This window comes from Pavona decussata, unplaced genomic scaffold, assembly GCF_977016875.1.
Source record: "Pavona decussata unplaced genomic scaffold, jaPavDecu1.1 SCAFFOLD_41, whole genome shotgun sequence".
Taxonomy (NCBI): Eukaryota; Metazoa; Cnidaria; class Anthozoa; order Scleractinia; family Agariciidae; genus Pavona; species Pavona decussata.
The window spans coordinates 1,351,343-1,370,800 of NW_028145463.1; the positions used below are offsets into that span (position 1 = coordinate 1,351,343).

Below are 19,458 nucleotides of genomic sequence, written 5' to 3' on the forward strand. Positions count from 1 at the left end.
CTCGCGGGATTCTGACCCACTTTGGCGGAGTCGCGATCGACCGTGGCTGTTACGTTTTCTGATAGTTCTCAACGATTTGTTCGCAGTTGGTAGCCGACAGAGAGGTTATAGTCTGCGTTCAGTTCTCGTACAACATGGCCACCATGACAGCCAAAGCTCCCTCGCCGCTGAATTTATCCGACCGTTTGCACCAAGGAGAAAACTGGAAATTATTTCGCCGAGAGTGGAAATTCTATGAATTAGCAACTGGCATTCATAGGAAGCCTAATGAAGTTCGTGTTGCTTCCCGTTGGTAACCGTTGTTGGCAAAGACGGAGTTGACATGTACAAAACCTTTCAGTGGGAGGATGCGTCTCATGCTCTTAAAAGCGACAAAGTTTTGAAAAAGTTTGAAGAGCGCTGTGTTCCAGCTCGGAATGAAACGTACGAAAGGTTTGTTTTCTTCAAACGAGAACAATTGCCGAGCGAGTCACTCGACAGTTACACAACAGCATTATATTGATGAAGTTGTCTAAGAATTGCGGTTTTGGTACGCTTCGTGAATTGTTTGATTCTTGGAGTAAAGGATAGCAGGATTCGAGAAAAGCTCCTCGGAAAGCGTCTCGACCTCGATAAGGCCATTGAAATTACCAAAGCTAGTCAAGTTACTAATTCGCGAGTCTCAGAGATTGCAGGCGAAGCTTCGGTTCAGAAAGATGTCAACCCTGTGAAGCACAAAACAAAACCACATAGGAAATCAGGGAAAGTGAAGTTCCCGAAAAGTTCAACTCGGAACTACTCGTCTGACAGCAAACCTAAAGAATGTCTTTTCTGTGGTGTTAAAGTGTTAAAGACTTATTATTTTGGAGAGGTGTTCAGTAGTGTGTTAAAGAAGTTTCAATTGGTTAGTAGCTTTTCCTTTCTTGATAAGCATTTATAAGATGGATATCGTTATTTATTATTTATTAGATTTTATGTATGATTTTATTACTGCAATGCGCTTTTGATGATATTTAGATGTAAAAAGCGCAAAATAAGCATTAAACATTATTGTTATTTATTATTAACCATGCACTTGACAGGAAGCTATGTCCAGCCTTCGGATAAACATGCAAGGAATGTGGCAAAGTAGGACGTACACTTCGCAGTAAAATGTCGCAGTAAGTCTGTGAATGTGAATGCTAATGATGTTAAGGAAGTTTTTTACATAAACAACATTAGTGGCAAAGATCAGGCTCTTGTTCCAGTTACTCTAAATGACACTACTTCAGTAACATTCCAGATTGATACAGGCTCATCAGCTAATATTTTGCAACTAGAAAATTACATCAGAGCCACCAACAATTTCAATAGAGCTAACATTGTTCCTAAAGATATTACACTGGTGATGCACAATCACTCAAAGCGAAAGGCATTGGGTTCTGCAAGGCTCAAAGTTGAGCATAATGGCAGCAAACATGAACTGAACTTTGTCATTGTTGTTCAAAGGGTTACACCGTTGTTGGGCTTAAAGTCTTGTCAAGGTATGAGTCTCATTAAAATTATGGTCCCTGGAGTACATACCTCTATATAACAATGTTGCTGCTACTCCAAAGGAAGCTCTTTCTGAGAGTTTTACTACAGATCCTGTGCTTAGCCCCTTTGTTGATGTATTTCAAGGTAGCAGTTGCTTACCTGGAGAATACAGTATTTCGTTGGATGGTGATGTAAATCCTGTAGTACACCCTCCACGTAAAGTGCCTGCTCTTAAAAAAGATGCAATGAAGGCAGAGCTGGAAAAGTTGGTTAGCGACCAAATTATTGCACCTGTTACTAACCGAACTGATTGGGTATCCAGTGTCTTGGCCGCGCCGAAACGAGATGGGTCAATCCGTGTATGCCTGGACCCCAAAGATTTGAATACTGCTATAAATCGTTCACACTACCCCCTACCTACTGTGGATGATGTCACGTCTCTACTCACCAAGACAAAGGTCTTCAGTGTCATGGATGCAAAAAGTGGTTTTTGGCACGTGAAGCTGTAAAAGAGTTCCCTTGTTATTACGTTACGTTTAATACTCCGTTTGGGCGTTTTCAGTGGTTGAGAATGCCATTCGGCATTTCTTCTGCGCCCGAACTATGGCAGCGGAAAATGAATGAAGAAAATGAAGGTCTTCGAGGAGTGGAGGTCATAGCTGATGACTTTCTCGTGTGTGGCTTTGGAGAAAAAATTGCAGATGCAGTCGTGGATCATGATCGGAACTTAACTACTTTTCTTGAAGGGTGCCGCAAGTTGAGTCTGACTCTTAATCCTCAGAAAGTCAAGCTCCGCCTGTCCGAACTACCTTTCATAGGTCATTTGTTAACTGCTGATGGTATCGTTACAGATCCAAACAAGGTCCTTGCTATCAAGGACATGCCTACTCCAACAGATGTGACATCACTGAAGAGATTTCTTGGCATGGTGAACGATCTTGCAAAGTTCCTTCCACACCTGTCCAGCGTATCAGAACCGTCACGTCCTCTTGAAGTTAAAGATACTGAGTGGTGCTGGCTTCCAGTCCACGATGAAGCTTTTCAGAAAATAAAGAGTCTTGTTTGTGACGCTCCAGTGCTCAAGTTTTATGATGTCACACAAGCTGTTACAGTTGAAAGTGACGCCTCGCTTTCTGGACTTGGAGCCACCCTACCCCAAGGTGGTCAGCCAGTTGCCTTTGCCTCGAGGGCACTCACTCCTGCAGAAAGTCGCTATGCTCAAATTGAAAAAGAACTTCTCTCAGTAGTTTTTGCATGCGAGAGGTTTGATACCTACCTCTATGGGCGAGACATTGTCCATGTCAAAACAGATCACCAGTCTCTAGCAGCCATCTGCAAGAAAGACCTATCTTCTGCTCCCAAGCGTCTTCAGCGGACGCTGTTACGCTTTCAGCGATACAACTACAAGTATTCAAGCTGAAGTACCCCAAGAAATTAGGCCTTATTCCTCTTTTAAGGGAGAAGTTACCGTTCAAAATGGCTTGCTGTTCAAGGGCGACCGCATCATTGAACCAGCCAGGTTAAGCAAGGAGATGATGCAAAAGGTTCACTCGTCTCACCTGGGTATTGAAGGATGTAGCCGCCGTGCAAAAGAAGTGCTCTACTGGCCTCGGATGAATGCTGAATTAAAAGATTTCATCCTTAAGTGTAATGTCTGTAATTCTTACAAGCCATGGAGCAGGCTCGAGAACCGCTGATGCCATCAAAGCCCTGGCAGAAAGTTGGAACAGACCTGCTGTAGTTTGATGGGCGACAGTACCTGATAACCGTTGATTATTACTCATTCTTTTTTGAAGTTGACAAGCTGGAGACTACAGATTCCAGAACTGTCATTGACATTTGAAAATGCAACCACGCGATAATGACCCGGAACAGCACCCTATCCTGTGTGCCACACCCACAGGAAATTCTGGAGAGGCAACCCCTGTTCCAGTTAATCCGAAGACAAAAGCTGTCCCTATACAGTCCAGTCCTACCGTAACTAGGTGTGGCCGTACAGTCATACCGTCAGTCCGTTTTCAAGATTACATGTCTTAGGAACTTTACGAACAGTTTCATTGTTTAGAGACATTCTTCTTTTGTTGATGTTAGCACTTCTCATTAGTTTTTCGTCGTTTTATGAAGGGGAAGATGTTATGTTATTGTTTCATAGTTTACGTCATGCAGTCATGTGACCTGTCGCGACCTCGTGCTCGGCGCTCGACCGGCTCGTTCATGGACTATTAATACTGTGTGCTTGCAATCATAACAGTTCCCAGTGTGTTTATTGTATATTTAGAGACGCAGAATGGTGTTTAATCAAGCGCAGCCGCTTTATGGAGGAAGTAAGCATTTTAAGTTACTTGATTAACGAATTTTTGGATTCGGCCTATATATACATTTAGAGAATAGACCATATTCGTATTCTCGGTATTGAACTGGATCGAGCTTGCAATGGAGGCTCTTGCGGGGGAATATATTAGAAACTATTTGCATGTGAAAAGATTTCCCCGCATAAGCCTCGTGTGCAAGCTAGTTCCAGTTCAATACCGAGAATACGAATACGGTCTATTAGGAACTTCCAATTCAAAATCTTAAATGACTGAATGGATGTTAAAAATAATAAATAAAACGATTTTCTATTGAGGAATGAGATTACAGTTCGGGTAATCACATGATTCCGAGTGAAATTTGGAATAAATGAACACGAGTAAAATTTTCCAATTTTGCAAGTGCTCTTATATTTCAAATTGCATCGGAAAAATCATGTGATTACTTATTAATAACATACGTACAAAAATTTCAAATGTGCTTTCGTTTATTTCTTGTTTGTCAGCTAATGCTCTGCCTACATGTACTTGATTGGTTTTAATATGACAAGCTTGATTGACATACATGTTCATGCGTTCGGAACACATGTTAAAATACCATCTCTCTAAGGGGCTGTTTACATGGCGGGAGGAAGATCCTAGCACTAGGAAGATCCGAGAAGGCAGAAAAACTTCTCGTTTGTTTTACATGCAGAAATTTCGGCCGAAGTGGTTACCAAATGGAGAAGGAAAAGAAGGATAACTGTCGGCCTTGAGCAGCTGAACGCCCGACTACCACCATGTTACTTTGTTCTTTTTGTCCGTAGTACTAGGATCTTCCGAGCGAACGTAGTTTACATGGTGCTAGGATCTTCCTAGTCCTAGGATCTTCCTATCTCTCAGCTAGGAAGTTCCTATCTCTAGGAAGATCCTAGCGCTAGGGCCAAGTACAACGTTTTGCATGTAAACTGAATAGAGATAACAGATGGCGCTGGGATGATCCGCCTTCTAGGATCTTCCTAGTGATAGGATCTTCCTACATCCATGTAAACAGCCCCTAAATAGAGCATGTTTTTAAGTCACACCCAAAACAATTTAAGTCAATGTTAAACGAAGTCTTAAATCAATTACCGTCCCCGGCATGTTTTCGAACTGACTGGACTTCAAGAGCCCGGGGGCTTTACAGACAGTCCCGACCAGCGGGATTTAGTCGGGTTCTCAATAAATTCAACGTACTCCTTGCAGTTTTCGTCCAAACTGACATGGAAATTTAATGTCAACTTTCTGTACTATATTTGGGCTAATTTGAAACGCACTCCACCAATCAGACTGCAAATATTTTGGCATGTATATTATTAAGTATGAAACAATATTACTGTTTGAAATATCAGTTTTAGTAAACAGCCATTTTATCTGTTACCGTGCGACGCGCCTTACCATGGCCACCCAACAAACTTTTTTTTTTTTACAAGTAAGCCATAAAAATACAGAACGACATGTTTTCAATAATTCGTTGTTGCGTCACTCGCCTGTTGGACTTTGCAAGGAGGCGTGACCGTTAATCAAATTCGCGTATCCTGATTGGCTAACTTGTAAAAAAAGTTTATTGGGTGGCCACGGTAAGGCGCGTCGCACTGTAAATTTAATGCTGTTTAGGATCACAACTTATTTAGCTAGTGAAATGAAATATTGATATAAAAACGTGTGTTGTATTAAAATGTTAAACACCAAAACAGCTTTACAAACGTTATTATCTTAATCGCTTTTACATTAAGTCGGCAGATCCCTTAACTCACACTTTTCAGCTCATTCAAAGCGTTGAAATACAGACCAGTCACGAAATTTTAGCCTAAAATTATAATTTACTGAAGTAAGCTAAAAAGTTATCAATCAATTAGGTTTCAAATCTAACCAAAAGACAAATCTCGACACATTGTAAAGAAAACGTTTATTAATTTAAACAGCTTCTCAAACATCATTAAATTTCGCTTCACCTCGGCTGTTGGACGTTTTACGCTTTTACGCTCTCTACCAATCACACTGCAAACATTTTTCCATGTATATTATTAAGTATGAAACATTATTACTGTTTGTAATATCAGTTTTAGTAAACAGTCATTTTATCTGTTAAACTGAACGCTGTTTAGGAAATGAAATATTGGTATGAAAACGACGTGTGTTGTGAGATAGGATTTGAAAGGTTATAAAGTTTAATATCGTTCAAATTTATTAGGTTTCTATGGTTACAGGCTGCCCAGTCACGTTAAAATTTTCTACCGTCGCCTCTTCCTAGATGGCAACAAAGTCTTAAAGCTCGTCACAGTCATTCGTTTTGACTTGAAACATTATATAGAATATTGAATTGTCTTTGAAAATGATCTTTCAAAGCGACAGGAATCAGAGGTTGCTATTTTGTAATATAGCACTGTATTTGAATGTTAAACACCAAAACAGCTTTGCAAACGTTATTATCTTAATCGCTTTTACATTAAGTCGGTAGATCCCTTAACTCACACTTTTCAGCTCATTTAAAGCTGTGAAATACAGACCAGTCACGAAATTTTAGCCTAAAATGATAATTTACTGAGGTAAGCTAAAAAGTCATCGTTGCTTTCAGCCTTTTAAATTTTTAATCAATTAGGTTTTACATCTTATTCTCAAACTCTTTAATTATTCAAAAGCCAAACATAAAGGAAATCATGCACTGTCACGTGTTTGGGTATCTAATGAAAAACCTCGTTTTTGCATCCTTAATTTCCCTTATATCAAACACTCGTCATGTATCATCACAATATCAAAAACCTCAAAGTTCGTCAAAAATACTCCGCCATGCTTCGTATTTTCAACTCTCTTCTCGGTGTTTGATATATGTGGTGAAACATTGTTTCATCACATATATCAAACACGATGTCTCGTGTTTGACATGTCACTTGAAAGACAATTCTCGACACATTATTAATGAAAATATTAATTAATTTAAACAGCTTCTCAAACATGATTATATTTCGCTTCAATTCCTTTAAAAGTTTAATGCTTTTGAAGCACTTCTTGTTAGTTTTCAAAAAGCTCAGTTGCTGAAATACAGACCAGTCACGAAATTTTAACCTAAAATTATAATTTACTGAGGTAAGCAAAAAAGTCATCGTTGCTTTCTGCCTTTTAAATTTTCAATCAATTAGGTTTTAAATTTAATTCTCAAACTCTTTAATAATTCAAAAGCCAAAGACCAAGGAAATCATGCACCGTAACATGCTTAGATATCTGATGAAAAACTTCTCGTTTCTGCATCCATAATTTCCCTTATATCTAACACTTGTCATAGTGTTTCATCGCAATATCAAAAACCTCGAAGTTCGTCAAAAACACTCCGCCATGCTTCGTATTTTCAACTCTTTTCTCCGTATTTGATACATGTGATGATGTTTTATCACAAATATCAAACACAATCTTTCGTGTTTGATATATTACTTGAAAGACAATTCTCGACACGTTATTAACGAAAATATTAATTAATTTAAACAGCTTCTCAAACATGATTATATTTCGCTTCATTTTCTTTGGATGTTTAACGCTTTTGACACACTCCTTATCGAGTTTTCAAAAAGCTCAGTTGCTCAAAGTTTTGCCAAAAAGAAAGTTTCCATTCTCCCAACACTGTTGGCTCCTGCTTAGTAACAGAAGAAACCAGGTATAATAGATATGAGCATAAAGTAGATACCTTTTTTAGATCATGATTTTTCAGTTTAAGGTTACTCCAAGCCTTCCTGAAAAAAATTCGCCGTACGCGAGTTGTTTTTTAGGAAACCAACACAATCTATATATCGATAAAAAGGTTATTAAATGCTGAATTCGATATAATTATAAGCTATTTTAGTTATTCCTCTGCTAAGGCGAAGGAAGCCGATAAAGAGTAAAAGACAGAACGAAATCAATTCATCGGGTATCAAACGTGATCTCTGATGAAATGTAGCTGCGCAGTGTTAATCACAAAACATCAATCTCTCAAAGTGTGTGAGCATTTCCCCGTATTCCTATTGGTTTTCCTTTAATAGATCTTTCAAGTTCCAGTAAAAATAATTTACAAACGTGTTGCGTTCCGAGGCAGCCAGGAGGGAAGTATTTAATTTTCAAAAACAAAAATGCCGACAAACTTTTTTTCCTCTTTGTTCAGTTAACTTTCGGACCAAATTTCACGAAAATTCCTCAATTCTACATCCCCTTTCAATTCATTTGAAGAGGAGGCATCTTGCACAAATCGTATTGTGAGTTTTCGCCTTCTAAAGATTTAGAAGCATGTCACAAGTGCACAGCGTGAATCGTGAACTTGTAAATAGAGTAAAATTTTTTGCGAATATTTTTCAATAAAAAACCAACGCGCACGATAATATTTCGTTGCATTTAGTCATAGTACATTTCAATGGAGTGTTTACGGCGGCCGTGATGGTGTCCCAAACTAAACCTCTCGGAATTGAACACTGTTTTTACGCAAACACTTTCTTTTGTTTCAGTAAACCATTATGGCCGGTAGTCACGTGAATGAAAACGCTCTATAGCTTTATTTTGTCGTAAGAACGAGAATTTTCAGTTGAAGCAAACCATAGTTAAGTTATAGATTTTTGAACATTCCCCAACTTAAGCATCACGTTGCGCATTGCCGCATTGACATAGAGAGAGGTACACGCACTGGAAATGTAGTATTGTAAGCTCGTTTGCAGCTTTCTCAAGAGCCTTCGCATGTGCAGTACACGAAACATTGCTCACTGGTCCAGGAAAATTCCTGATACTTAGCACCTTCTGTGCTGCAAAGTGATAAGAAATTGACTTGTCTATTTTCGAAAACCACAGCACTGAAACTCAAGTGTAAACAAAAAATGCTAATAAGTTGAAATAGGATCTCCTGATGAAGCCGTTTCCCGCGACAAGGTCGCTGAGGAGTTCACCCCTTACGGACCTTACGGGGATTATGTCACCTTGATAACTTATTAACTTCTTTACAAAAATACTTTTTTGTCAATAACTCGCACGTGTTTTAAATTATTTTCAATTTCTTTGAAAATGTAAGTTTAAGTAATTAACTTTCATTTGATGGAAAAATAACAATTCGGCAAAACGTAACCCCGCGAAAGTTCATTTATCGACCAACGGAAGGTCATTAATTGCCTCAGATTTTTGCGTTTAATTGTGATAACGAGATAAAGTTGTTATTTTTGCCAGAATGTCTTGAACCCAACCTGAGGTGGAAATTTGTAAGAAAAAAAATTATTCCTGCACAAACCTACCACTGATCGGAATTCCATTTTATTTACAGGTGAAGAGCACCGCACCATGTTTTTCCTGATCGCTTGGGTTTATCTCTCTTTTCTCTTTGGTGGGTTCACTCATTGTGCAGGTATGGAGTCCATATGTTTCCATTTAGGCCATTAGAGTTCCCAAGGCTGAAAATTAAACACCACGACGTCTTTACCCATGGCGGAATGAAAAAACTGTATACATCGTTTACAATGGCGAGCACAATGGGGTTCGTATGGCACTTGCAGATGTGTCCTAACCTGTTGTTCGTTCTTTTGTCCCCTTCACCAACCATGTAAGACGTTGCAAATGGTGCAGATCGCCCCACTTTTAGGACCTTGTTGATGTTCTATTGTTAGGGGGTTTCAAACCAGTTTTTCACTGATGAATGCGCATTGTTGATGTGCGCTGGCTTTTTGTTTCTGTGAGTAACTGCGATAAGATACGGTTTTTACTGAGACAAAGAATGGCAAAAAAATATGTAGAATAATAGGAGAATATTTTTATGTGGTGTGTGGTAAAAGGAAAAAAATATTTGTAATAGGGAATTAGTCTTAATTTGCCGTTCAAGAACGTCAATTAAGTGTCACTTTTTTTGAATATGGAAAATAATATCAAGAAACAAAAAGGTAGTTACCTTTGGAAAGTTAAAGGTGCAACAACTGTTACTGTTAATGACACTGCGTGCCTTTCTTACTTACCGACAGTCACTCACGATACTTTCGGCTCCTGGCGAAGTAAAGAAACGAGGTGCAATCGCCATTACTACCATCGTCATGACCATCACCACAGCATAAAACCCTTAAGAAATTTATGCTTAATTGTTATACTTTTTAACTACTTATCCTAGCACATGAAGAAATACCTTTTTATCATATATAAACAAGTTTTATTAATGCTGTATGCAAAGTTGTATTCCATTGGGACAGCCCACTAGATTAGCCTCTGCTATTTGGATGATCCCAACTCACTTCCTACAAAGAGATTTTTTTTTTCATCATTTGTAATGTATTTTTTGTATATTTTAACACCCAGTCTATACTCTCTGTAAATTTGAGTTGAGTACTTAATCTGATCTGATCTGAGTACCTTAACTGATCTAATCTGATCACCAACAACATCAACATCACCAACAACAACACCAACAACATGACCATCACCATCATCGCCATTACCTTTATCATCATCATCATCGTCATCATTGCTAATATCACCAACTCACTCACTTACTGTTTGATTGGCTAATTGTCTGTCTGACTGACGCACTGATTGATTGTTTGATTGATTGATTGATTGGTTTACATTTTGCTAGAGATATCATGTCCTCAAGGTTGGACAGCCTTTGACGGATATTGCTACATGGTGAGTAGCCTAATGTTCAATGGGGACCAAGCCCAAGCCTTTTGCATAGAGAAAGGAGGAGAACTGGTGAAGATTACCAGTGAGAGGGAAAACGATTTTGTCCTGGCCTTAGTAAGGAAAGAAGCCCGGTCATTGAAAGATGTTTGGATTGGGATGAGGAGAAATGGCGACCATTGGTACTGGAGTGACAACTCGTTACCAAAATACACCAACTGGGCTCCTTACGAACCGAATAACAAAGAAGAAAAATGTAGCCAAATGTGGCACGGTCAAACGCATGACTTTCCTAGAAGGGCATCTGGAAAGTGGAATGATATCTTCTGCGATAGAAAGCATGGCCTTGTCTGCAAGCGCCTACCCTAGAGAACAAGCCAGAAAAAAGTGCATTGTACCTTTAAATTGTTTCGAATACAGTCTCAGCGAGAAGAAGACAAGCAAGGCTAAGGTTATAGCAAAAGTGTCATGAATTTGATCGACTTTGTACTTCTTTGACTGGCTTTGCCTACATTTGACGGATTGATGTAGTAAATGTGTTTTAATTTGCAACGACAGTAGCTTGAACAACCTATTCGATACAAAACTTTCTGATCCAAATATTTAAATCACCTCGAAATTACAAGTGCAGCGAAGATGTTTTAATTGGTTTTCACAAAATTTTTAATTTACCGTCTATAATGAACTGCTAAACGTCACTGGATCAAGTGAATGATTTAACTAATTATTATAAAAAGTTCTATCAGTTACAAGCTTGAACTGAGCAACAGGGCTTCAAGCCGATCAAAAAACTCCCACATTACACGATATGCTTAACTTTGCTTGCCAGCTCTCAACCAGGACTGCTTCGGAACCATGAAAAGGTCAATTCACCCACGATGTATAACCCGATGTCGTGGAGGAAATATCTTATATTCGTTACTATGTTATTAACTAAATGTTATGGGGTTAAAAAAAATTGTGAACTAAGGAGATTGGGAAGTAATAAAAATTGGCTTGACAATAAAAATATAGATCATCGTGAATTATAGGAGGAGGTACTTCTTGTTTTTCTACTGTAAAACTCCTGTTAAACTCCTTGAGGAAATAATCTGTTTATGTTGTCCTTCAGCAGCATGGTTAAGAGCGTATAAAACTGTTCTATTGAGGCCTTAAACTGCTGTTTAAAAGTAAAAACTAAAATCCAAGCTTTCGCCGATCAACGGCATCATCAGGATGATGTTACTAAATCATTTTATGATATGGTGATAAAAAGGTTTAGGAACAATAACGTTATAAATAGATTTTTAGGATGTCACGCATTCAAACAGGAAACAAAAAGACAGCGCCGACCAGTCTCCACAAACTGCACTATTGTTTTTATTTTACAAATGGTTTTCTGAAAACCAATCTCACATACCTTACCACCCTTAAGAAGTAGGCAGCCGCACAAAATCAAGAACAAAAGCGCTTCAAAATTGCGGCCACGGAATCTGTGAGTTACATGATCTTACACGAGGGACAGCATGGAGTGCGGTCAAGAACGAGACCAGAGTCAAATTATGCCCCAGTGGGGGAGGGTCAAGGCGTTTTCATAGCCAGGTTACGATCTCTGAGATCTCTGAGGCCCCATGGAGTCATCATTATAGGCTCTGCGTAAAAGTAAATTACGTAGTAACAGTGGGAATATTCACTTTGCATACCAGAAAAAAGCTCGATTTGGTCAAACTGGGATCGTGAAGTGATATCGAGAAAAATGTTGGTGGGACCGCAAGTGGGTATTGAATTAGGGACTGCAGTTTATTGGTTGAAGATGACTTGACCTTAAGGGCGTGTGATTGGCAACTGATGACGTATGACATATCTTTTTGGTAATATTCGCATTCAAGCAAGAAGCGTCGTTCGCGTCGTGCTATTTCGATTGTGTGGAGTAATATTGAAGGTCTAATACAGACGTTCAGTGCAAGAGGTAAGATTACGTTACGTTAAAAGTTTTATTTCTTGGCTTTTTTTCTCACAAGTTCAGGAAGCTAAAATTTAAGGAAGATTTAAAGGCAAGAGTAGAAATTGTCCATATAATTTTCAACAGTTTTGCAATTAAGAGACGATCTGTTCTATTTGTTGAACTAAAAGTCTCACGCCAAAACTACGATTTGTCAGACGCAAATTCCCCTGTTATTACACTACGTTTAATACTCCGTTCGGGCGTTTTCAGTGGTTGAGAATGTCATTCGGCATTTCTTCTGCGCCCGAACTATGGCAGCAGAAAATGAATGAAGAAAATGAAGGTCTCCGAGGAGTGGAGGTCATAGCTGATGACTTTCTGTTGTGTGGCTTTGGAGACACAATTGCAGATGCAGTCCTGGATAATGATCGGAACTTAACTCGGCTTTTCTTGAAAGGTGCCGCATTAAGTTGAATCTGACTCTTAATCCTCAGAAAGTCAAGCTCCGTCTGTCCGACATACCTTTCATGGGTCATTTTCTAGCTGCTGATGGTATCGTTACAGATCCAATCAAGGTCCTTGCTATCAAGGACATGCCTACTCCAACAGATGTGACATAACTGAAGAGATTTCTTGGCATGATGAAGTATCTTGCAAAGTTTCTTCCACACCTGTCCAGTGTATCAGAACCGTTACGTGGTCTTGAATTAAAGATACTGAGTGGTGCTGGCTTCCAGTCCATGATGAAGCTGGCCAGCGCCAACAAATAAAGAGTCTTGTTTGTGACGCTCCAGTGCTCAAGTTTTATGATGTCACACAAGCTGTTACAGTTGAAAGTAATGCCTCGCTTTCTGGATTTGGAGCCACCCTACGCCAAGGTGGTCAGCCAGTTGCCTTTGCCTTGAGGGCACTCACTCCTGCAGAAAGTCGCTATGCTCAAATTGAAAAAGAACTTCTCTCAGTAGTTTTTACATGCAAGAGGTTTGATACCTACCTCTGTGGGCGAGACATTGTCCATGTCAAAACAGATCACCAGCCTTTGGAAGCCATCTGCAAGAAAGACCTATCTTCTGCTCCCAAGCGTCTCCAGTGGATGCTGTTGCGCCTTCAGCGATACAACTACAAGTACTCAAAGCTGAAGTACCCCAAGAAATTAGGCCTTATTCCTCTTTTCAGAAAGAAGTCACTGTTTAAAATGGCTTGCTGTTCAAGGTCGACAACATCATTGTGCCGGCCGGGTTAAGAAAGGAGATGATGCAAGCGATTCACTCGTCTCACCTGAGTATTGAAGGATGTAGCCGCCGTGCAAGAAAAGTGCTCTACTGGCCACGGATGAATGCTGAATTAAGTGTGATGTCTGTAATTCCTACAAGCCATGGAGCAGGCTCGAGAACCGCTGATGCTACACGAAAGTCCATCAAGGCCCTGGCAAAAAGTTGGAACAGACCTGCTGCAGTTTGATGGGCGACAGTACCTGATAACCGTTGATTAGTACTCATTCTTTTTTGAAGTTGACAAGCTGGAGACTACAGATTCTAGAACTGTCATTGACAAGTTGAGAATGCAGTTCAGCCGTCATGGAATACCGGAGATTGTTAGTTCCGACAATGGCCCACAGTACGATTTCTTTGAGTAGACAAAGTTTGCAAAAGACTGGCATTTTCAACACATTACCTCCTCGCCTCGCAACCCTCAAAGCAACGGAAAAATTGAGAGTGCAGTTAAAATCTGTGAAAATATCATGAAGAAGACAGCTCTTGGAAAGTTTGATCCATATCTGGCCCTTTTAGACTATCGCAATACGCTCCTCTCCAGCTCAAAGGCTGTTCAGCAGTAGAACACGTAACCTACTATCGCTAACACCAAGACTGCTTGAACCTGCAACAATCCCTCCAATGGGTGTGCAGCAAAAGCTTATTGCCTCCAGACAAAACTAGGCTTATTTCTACAACCTTAAAGGGAAAACACTGCCTGAACTTCATCCTGATCAGACTGTTAGGATGAAGAAGCCAAACGAGAACACCTGGACTGAAGCGGTTTGAAGAAGATGATCGCACCACGCTCATATGCTGTTGTACCCGGTAACAGCACCTATCGAAGAAATCGTAGGCAGCTGCGTTTGGTTCCACCTGTAGAAAACCGGTTGGCTAGGTTCGATCAACCACGCGATCATGACCCGGAACAGCACCGTATCCAGTGTGCCACATCCTCAGGAAATTCTGGAGAGGCAACTCCTGCTCCAGTTAATCCGAAGACAAAAGCTGTCCCTATGCAGTCCAGTCCTACCGTAACTAGGTGTGGCCGCACAATCATACCGCCAGTCCGTTTTCAAGATTACACGTCTTAGGAACTTTACGAACAGTTTCATTGTTTAGAGACATTCTTGTTTTGGTGATTTTAGCATTTCTCATTAGGTTTTCGTCCTTTTATGAAGGGGAAGATGTTTTAATGTTATTGTTTCATTGTTTAAGTCATGCAGTCATGTGACCTGCCGCGATCTCGTGCTCGGCGCTCGACCGGCTCGTTCATGGACTATTAAAGTTGTTATTGGTTTTTCAGTTTAAGCCTGAGCCGTTCCTTTACTGTGTGCTTGCAATCATAACAGTTCCCAGTGTGTTTATTGTATATTTAAAGACGCAGAATGGTGTTTAATCAAGCGCAGCCGCTTTATGGAGGAAGTAAGCATTTTAAGTTACTTGATTCACGAATTTTTGGATTCGGCCTATATATACATTTAGAGAATAGACCATATTGGTATTCTCGGTATTGAACTGGATCGAGCTTGCAATGGAGGCTCTTGCGGGGGAATATATTAGAAACTATTTGCATGTGAAAAGATTTCCCCGCATAAGCCTCGTGTGCAAGCTTGTTCCAGTTCAATACCGAGAATACGAATACGGTCTATTAGGAACTTCCAATTCAAAATGTTAAATGACTGAATGGATGTTAAAAATAATAAATAAAACGATTTTCTATTGAGGAATGAGATTACAGCACGGGTAATCACATGGTTCCGAGTGAAATTTGGAATAAATGTACACGAGTAAAATTTTCCAATTTTGCAAGTGCTCTTATGTTCCAAATTGCACCGGAAAAATCATGTGATTGCTTATTAATAATATACGTACAAAAATTTCAAATGTGCTTTCGTTTATTTTTATTATGTCAGCTAATATTCTGCCTAAATGTACGTGATTGGTTTTAATATGACAAGCTTGATTGACATACATGTTCATGCTTTCGGAACACATGTTAAAATACCATCCCTCTAAATAGAGCATGTTTTTAAGTCACACGCAAAAAAAATGTAAAAAGTCAATGTTAAACGAAGTCTTAAATTAATCACAGTCCGCGGCATGTTTTCGAACTGACTGGACTTCAAGAGCCCATAGGGCTTTACAGACAGTCCCGACCAGCGGGATTTAGTCAGGTTCTCAATAAATTCAACGTACTCCTTGCAGTTTTCGTCCAAACTGATATGGAAATTTAATGTCAACTTTCTGTACTATATTTGGGCTAATTTGAAACGCACTCCACCAATCAGACTGCAAACATTTTTGCATGTATATTATTAACAGGGGGGGGGGCCAGCAGCGAGGCCTGGATCCGAGTTTGTATGATCGCCCCAGTTAAGAAATTTGGCCGAGCGAGACTAAGTACAGATTTTTTGATAAACAAACATGGCGGCGATTTTATGTGAAAGCGCGTCTGTGCGGATTCGGAAACAATTTGGCTATTCGACGTCCAAACATCACAGAAAGGTTTCGGTCGCTTTTTTACCTGAAGTTTGGTCATCAAGAGGGATCACGGATGCAAATTCTGCAGCGAAAAACGAAAATACTGCAACCAACGACTAGCTGACCCCGGAGAGGATCAGTACTAGTTAGATCTGACACATAGTTCACAAGGCTAGACCTGCTCCTGTAAAAATTGACACTCGAGAGAGGTAGTAAGACTTCCTCCATTCCACTTTATCGTTACCTTCCCTATTTTTTCATTTATGTACACTGTAGAATTTCCTCCCTTTACAGCAACTACATACTGGGAGTCAACAAACTGGAGGTTCTGGTGATCTAATTTTCTGTTTTGCTTAAGTTAAAATGTTACTATCATACTCTCAACAACAGATTTTTTTTTTTCAATCTCTTCTAAATGGTGAAAAGTTGAGAGGTGATGTAAGCAGCGTTTTGCTCTTCAACTTTGCCAAGTGAGCCACAAATATTGACTTTTGAATTTAGTATGTGTGCTTGGTAATAAATCTCATCATTTTAAAGAAAGAGGTGAAGTTATCTTCCATTATTTTAGATTTTGTCTATCATACGTCTGGGGTGAGAACTGAAACATAAAGGAGGCAGGGTGCTAAACAGCAATACTCCAGCCAGTCATTACACTGTGCAAGTGTGTGAAAATGTGCAGTAATTGCATAATTTACAATATGCTAATTGCACTTGACTATGTTACACAATATGTACCAATTAAACAATATTGCAATATGTTACAGTTCTGATGTATATTGTCATGTCTGATGACATAATTATACTGCAGAGTAATGTGGTCAGCTGGGTTAATCCTCGAGTTGCTACAAACATTTCAGTAATCAAGGGGTGATAATTTAGATTTGTCTTCTTCGAAATGGCTGTTGCATATACATAGAGAAACCATGGTTGATTTGCCATCCCGGGATCTATTTGTTTCTGTATCTCCCTTGCAGTTGGGCTTTAGGGTGTATTCCCAGTAGCCCAATTTTGACATCCACCAATGGGGGAAAACCACCATACCGATACAGGTGGTCATGGACATCTGTAAGGGTGACAGGTAAAACAATAATATTTACGTGTACCTTCCCAGGTTTCTGCACATGCATGTGGTTTCTGCAGGATCTCAGTGTATCAGTACATTGTTCACCCCGTACTACTGAACTTAACTTCCCAATTTTTTGCACAAGAGAATAAGGACCTGAATGTCTTTTCACGTAACTTAATCTCCCTTTACAGACAAGAGACAAACACCCCTGCATCCGCTCATACAAACCTGGTAGCTCTATTCACAACAATGTTAAGCAATCTTCTGAGATCTTTATAAGCTATCCTCTCCAGTTGCAAAATTTTCTTACCTAAAAATTTCTTAAGAACTCAAGCCGTTTTCCTTGTGTATGCATTTAAACCATTTGTGCATCAAAATTAAACTTACAGGAATAACTGTCGTCTCGCAACATTTAAACAGAGGGAGAATTCCATAAAATAGACAGTTAATACGCATAAAATGTGGGACAAATACTTTTAATAAGTTTACATTAAAGTTCCAAGCCGATCTTGAGAAATAAGCTTACATTCTGGGCTTTCGCGATGACAGTCGTGAAACCCTGCGTGGTGGCTTCTAGTTTCTTCAGAACTGAACAAGAATCGAAATTGAAATCTACTATTTTGTCGACGTACAATATCTTCCTGAGACGACGAAAACCATAATCGTTCGCTACATTACAAATCATATTCTTCACCACCTACACTCGCTGGTAAAATCTTTATAGCTCAGCTGAGAACATGTCGCTCGCAATTTCAATGCTGACGGCTCTACTAACCTAAAGCAAAGCTGGCACCTCATTCCAGCGGTCTTGATTAATCGTAGTGTTCAAACTTCGTACTACCGCAAAAAAACATGCTAACAGTAAATAAACAATAACTAAATACGACTGCGTTTTCCACCGTCGAGTCGCCACGGACAAAATAGCACATGAATCCTTCGCATTTCGCGCATGCTCGTTACGGTTTTCGAATGATTGACAGATTTCTTTACTGGGGCGATCATCTATTTCCGAAAAGCGGCAAGATCAAAGGTAGCTGCCAGCCCCCCCTGATTATTAATATTGGTAATTGAACTGAGTGGAGTGCAATTTGGTCTTGAATATTTATTGAATCAGCAGCCATCGAATTTTATCTAATTTTAGAAATTTTAAAATATTTTTGCAAGTTTTTAGTTAGGGAGATTGTTTTTGTATAGGGTTAACCTAACGATTTCCCTTTTCAGGATGATTTGTTATTTGTGTTAAGGCCTCCTGAATAAAATGTTGTGTTATGTTATGTTATGAAAACGACGTGTGTTGTGAGATAGGATTTGAAAGGTTATAAAGTTTAATATCGTCCATATTTATTAGGTTTCTATGGTTACAGGCTGCCTAGTCACGTTAAAATTTTCTACCGTCGCCTCTTCCTAAATGGCAACAAATTCTTAATGCTCGTCACAGTCATTCGTTTTGACTTGAAACATTATATAGAATATTGAATTGTCTTTGAAAATGATCTTTCAAGGCGGCAGGAATCAGAGGTTGTTATTTTGTAATATAGCACTGTATTTGAATGTTAAACACCAAAACAGCTTTGCAAACGTTTTTATCTTAATCGCTTTTACATTAAGTCGGCAGATCCCTTAACTCACACTTTTCAACTCATTTAAAGCTGCAAAATACAGACCAGTCAAGAAATTTTAGCCTAAAATTATAATTTACTGAAGTAAGCTAAAAGGTCATCAATCAATTAGGTTTCAAATCTAACCAAAAGACAATTTTCGACACATTGGAAAGAAAATGTTTATTAATTTAAACAGCTTCTCAAACATCATTAAATTTCGCTTCACTTCTGTTGGACGTTTTACGCTTTTACGCTCTCTACCAATCACACTACAAACATTTTTGCATGCATATTATTAAGTATGAAACAACATTACTGTTTCTAATAACAGTTTTAGTAAACAGTCATTTTATCTGTTAAACTTAACGCTGTTTAGGAAATGAAATATTGGTATGAAAACGACGTGTGTTGTGAGATAGGATTTGAAAGGTTGTAAAGTTTAATATCGTTCAAATTTATTAGGTTTCTATGGTTACAGGCTGCCTAGTCACGTTAAAATTTTCTATCGTCGCCTCTTCCTAGCTGGCAACAAGTTCTTAATGCTCGTTACAGTCATTCGTTTTGACTTGAAACATTATATAGAATATTGAATCGTCTTTGAAAATGATCTTTCAAAGCAGAAATTAAAGGTTATTATTTTGCAACATAGCACTGTATTAAAATGTTTAACACCAAAGCAGCTTTGCAAACGTTATTATCTTAA

At 39.1% G+C, this 19,458-nt stretch overlaps 1 protein-coding gene and 1 long non-coding RNA gene across 14 annotated transcripts in view; one reads left to right on the plus strand and one right to left on the minus strand.

Moving 5' to 3' along the window:
* The window catches only part of LOC146482946 (uncharacterized), a 94,193-nt gene that overhangs the window by 24,102 nt on the left and 50,633 nt on the right, over positions 1 to 19,458 (minus strand). For 2 of the 10 annotated variants that reach the window (XR_014864015.1, XR_014864018.1), the window contains one exon: positions 9,178 to 9,503. The exons of 6 other annotated variants lie outside the window; for them this stretch is intronic. This is a non-coding gene — a long non-coding RNA (uncharacterized LOC146482946). Of the gene's footprint in view, positions 1 to 9,061; positions 9,526 to 19,458 lie in introns of those variants that run through there. 2 more of the 10 variants (XR_014864006.1, XR_014864016.1) reach the window with 2 other exon arrangements.
* On the plus strand, positions 5,835 to 11,452 carry LOC146482951 (snaclec coagulation factor IX-binding protein subunit A-like). 4 transcript variants are annotated; one of them, XM_085106622.1, is made up of 3 exons: positions 5,835 to 6,370; positions 9,091 to 9,171; positions 10,384 to 11,452. In XM_085106622.1, the coding sequence occupies exons 2-3, from the start codon at positions 9,108 to 9,110 to the stop codon at positions 10,794 to 10,796; spliced, it is 477 nt and encodes a 158-aa protein (XP_084962748.1). In that variant the 5' UTR covers positions 5,835 to 6,370; positions 9,091 to 9,107; the 3' UTR covers positions 10,797 to 11,452. The 4 variants fall into 4 exon arrangements, with proteins under 4 accessions (XP_084962748.1, XP_084962749.1, XP_084962746.1 ...); XM_085106623.1 differs by lacking the exon at positions 5,835 to 6,370 and adding an exon at positions 6,890 to 6,908; XM_085106620.1 differs by lacking the exon at positions 5,835 to 6,370 and adding an exon at positions 7,059 to 7,453.

Excerpts from the sequence above, each read along its gene's own strand:
- LOC146482951 (XM_085106620.1), top strand. The coding sequence starts at position 7,315 with ATGATTATATTTCGCTTCATTTTCTTTGGATGTTTAACGCTTTTGACA. Across the intron at positions 7,454-9,090 it reads ACACTGTTGGCTCCTGCTTA|GTGAAGAGCACCGCACCATG; the intron begins GTAACAGAAGAA and ends TTTTATTTACAG. Across the intron at positions 9,172-10,383 it reads TGGGTTCACTCATTGTGCAG|AGATATCATGTCCTCAAGGT; the intron begins GTATGGAGTCCA and ends ACATTTTGCTAG.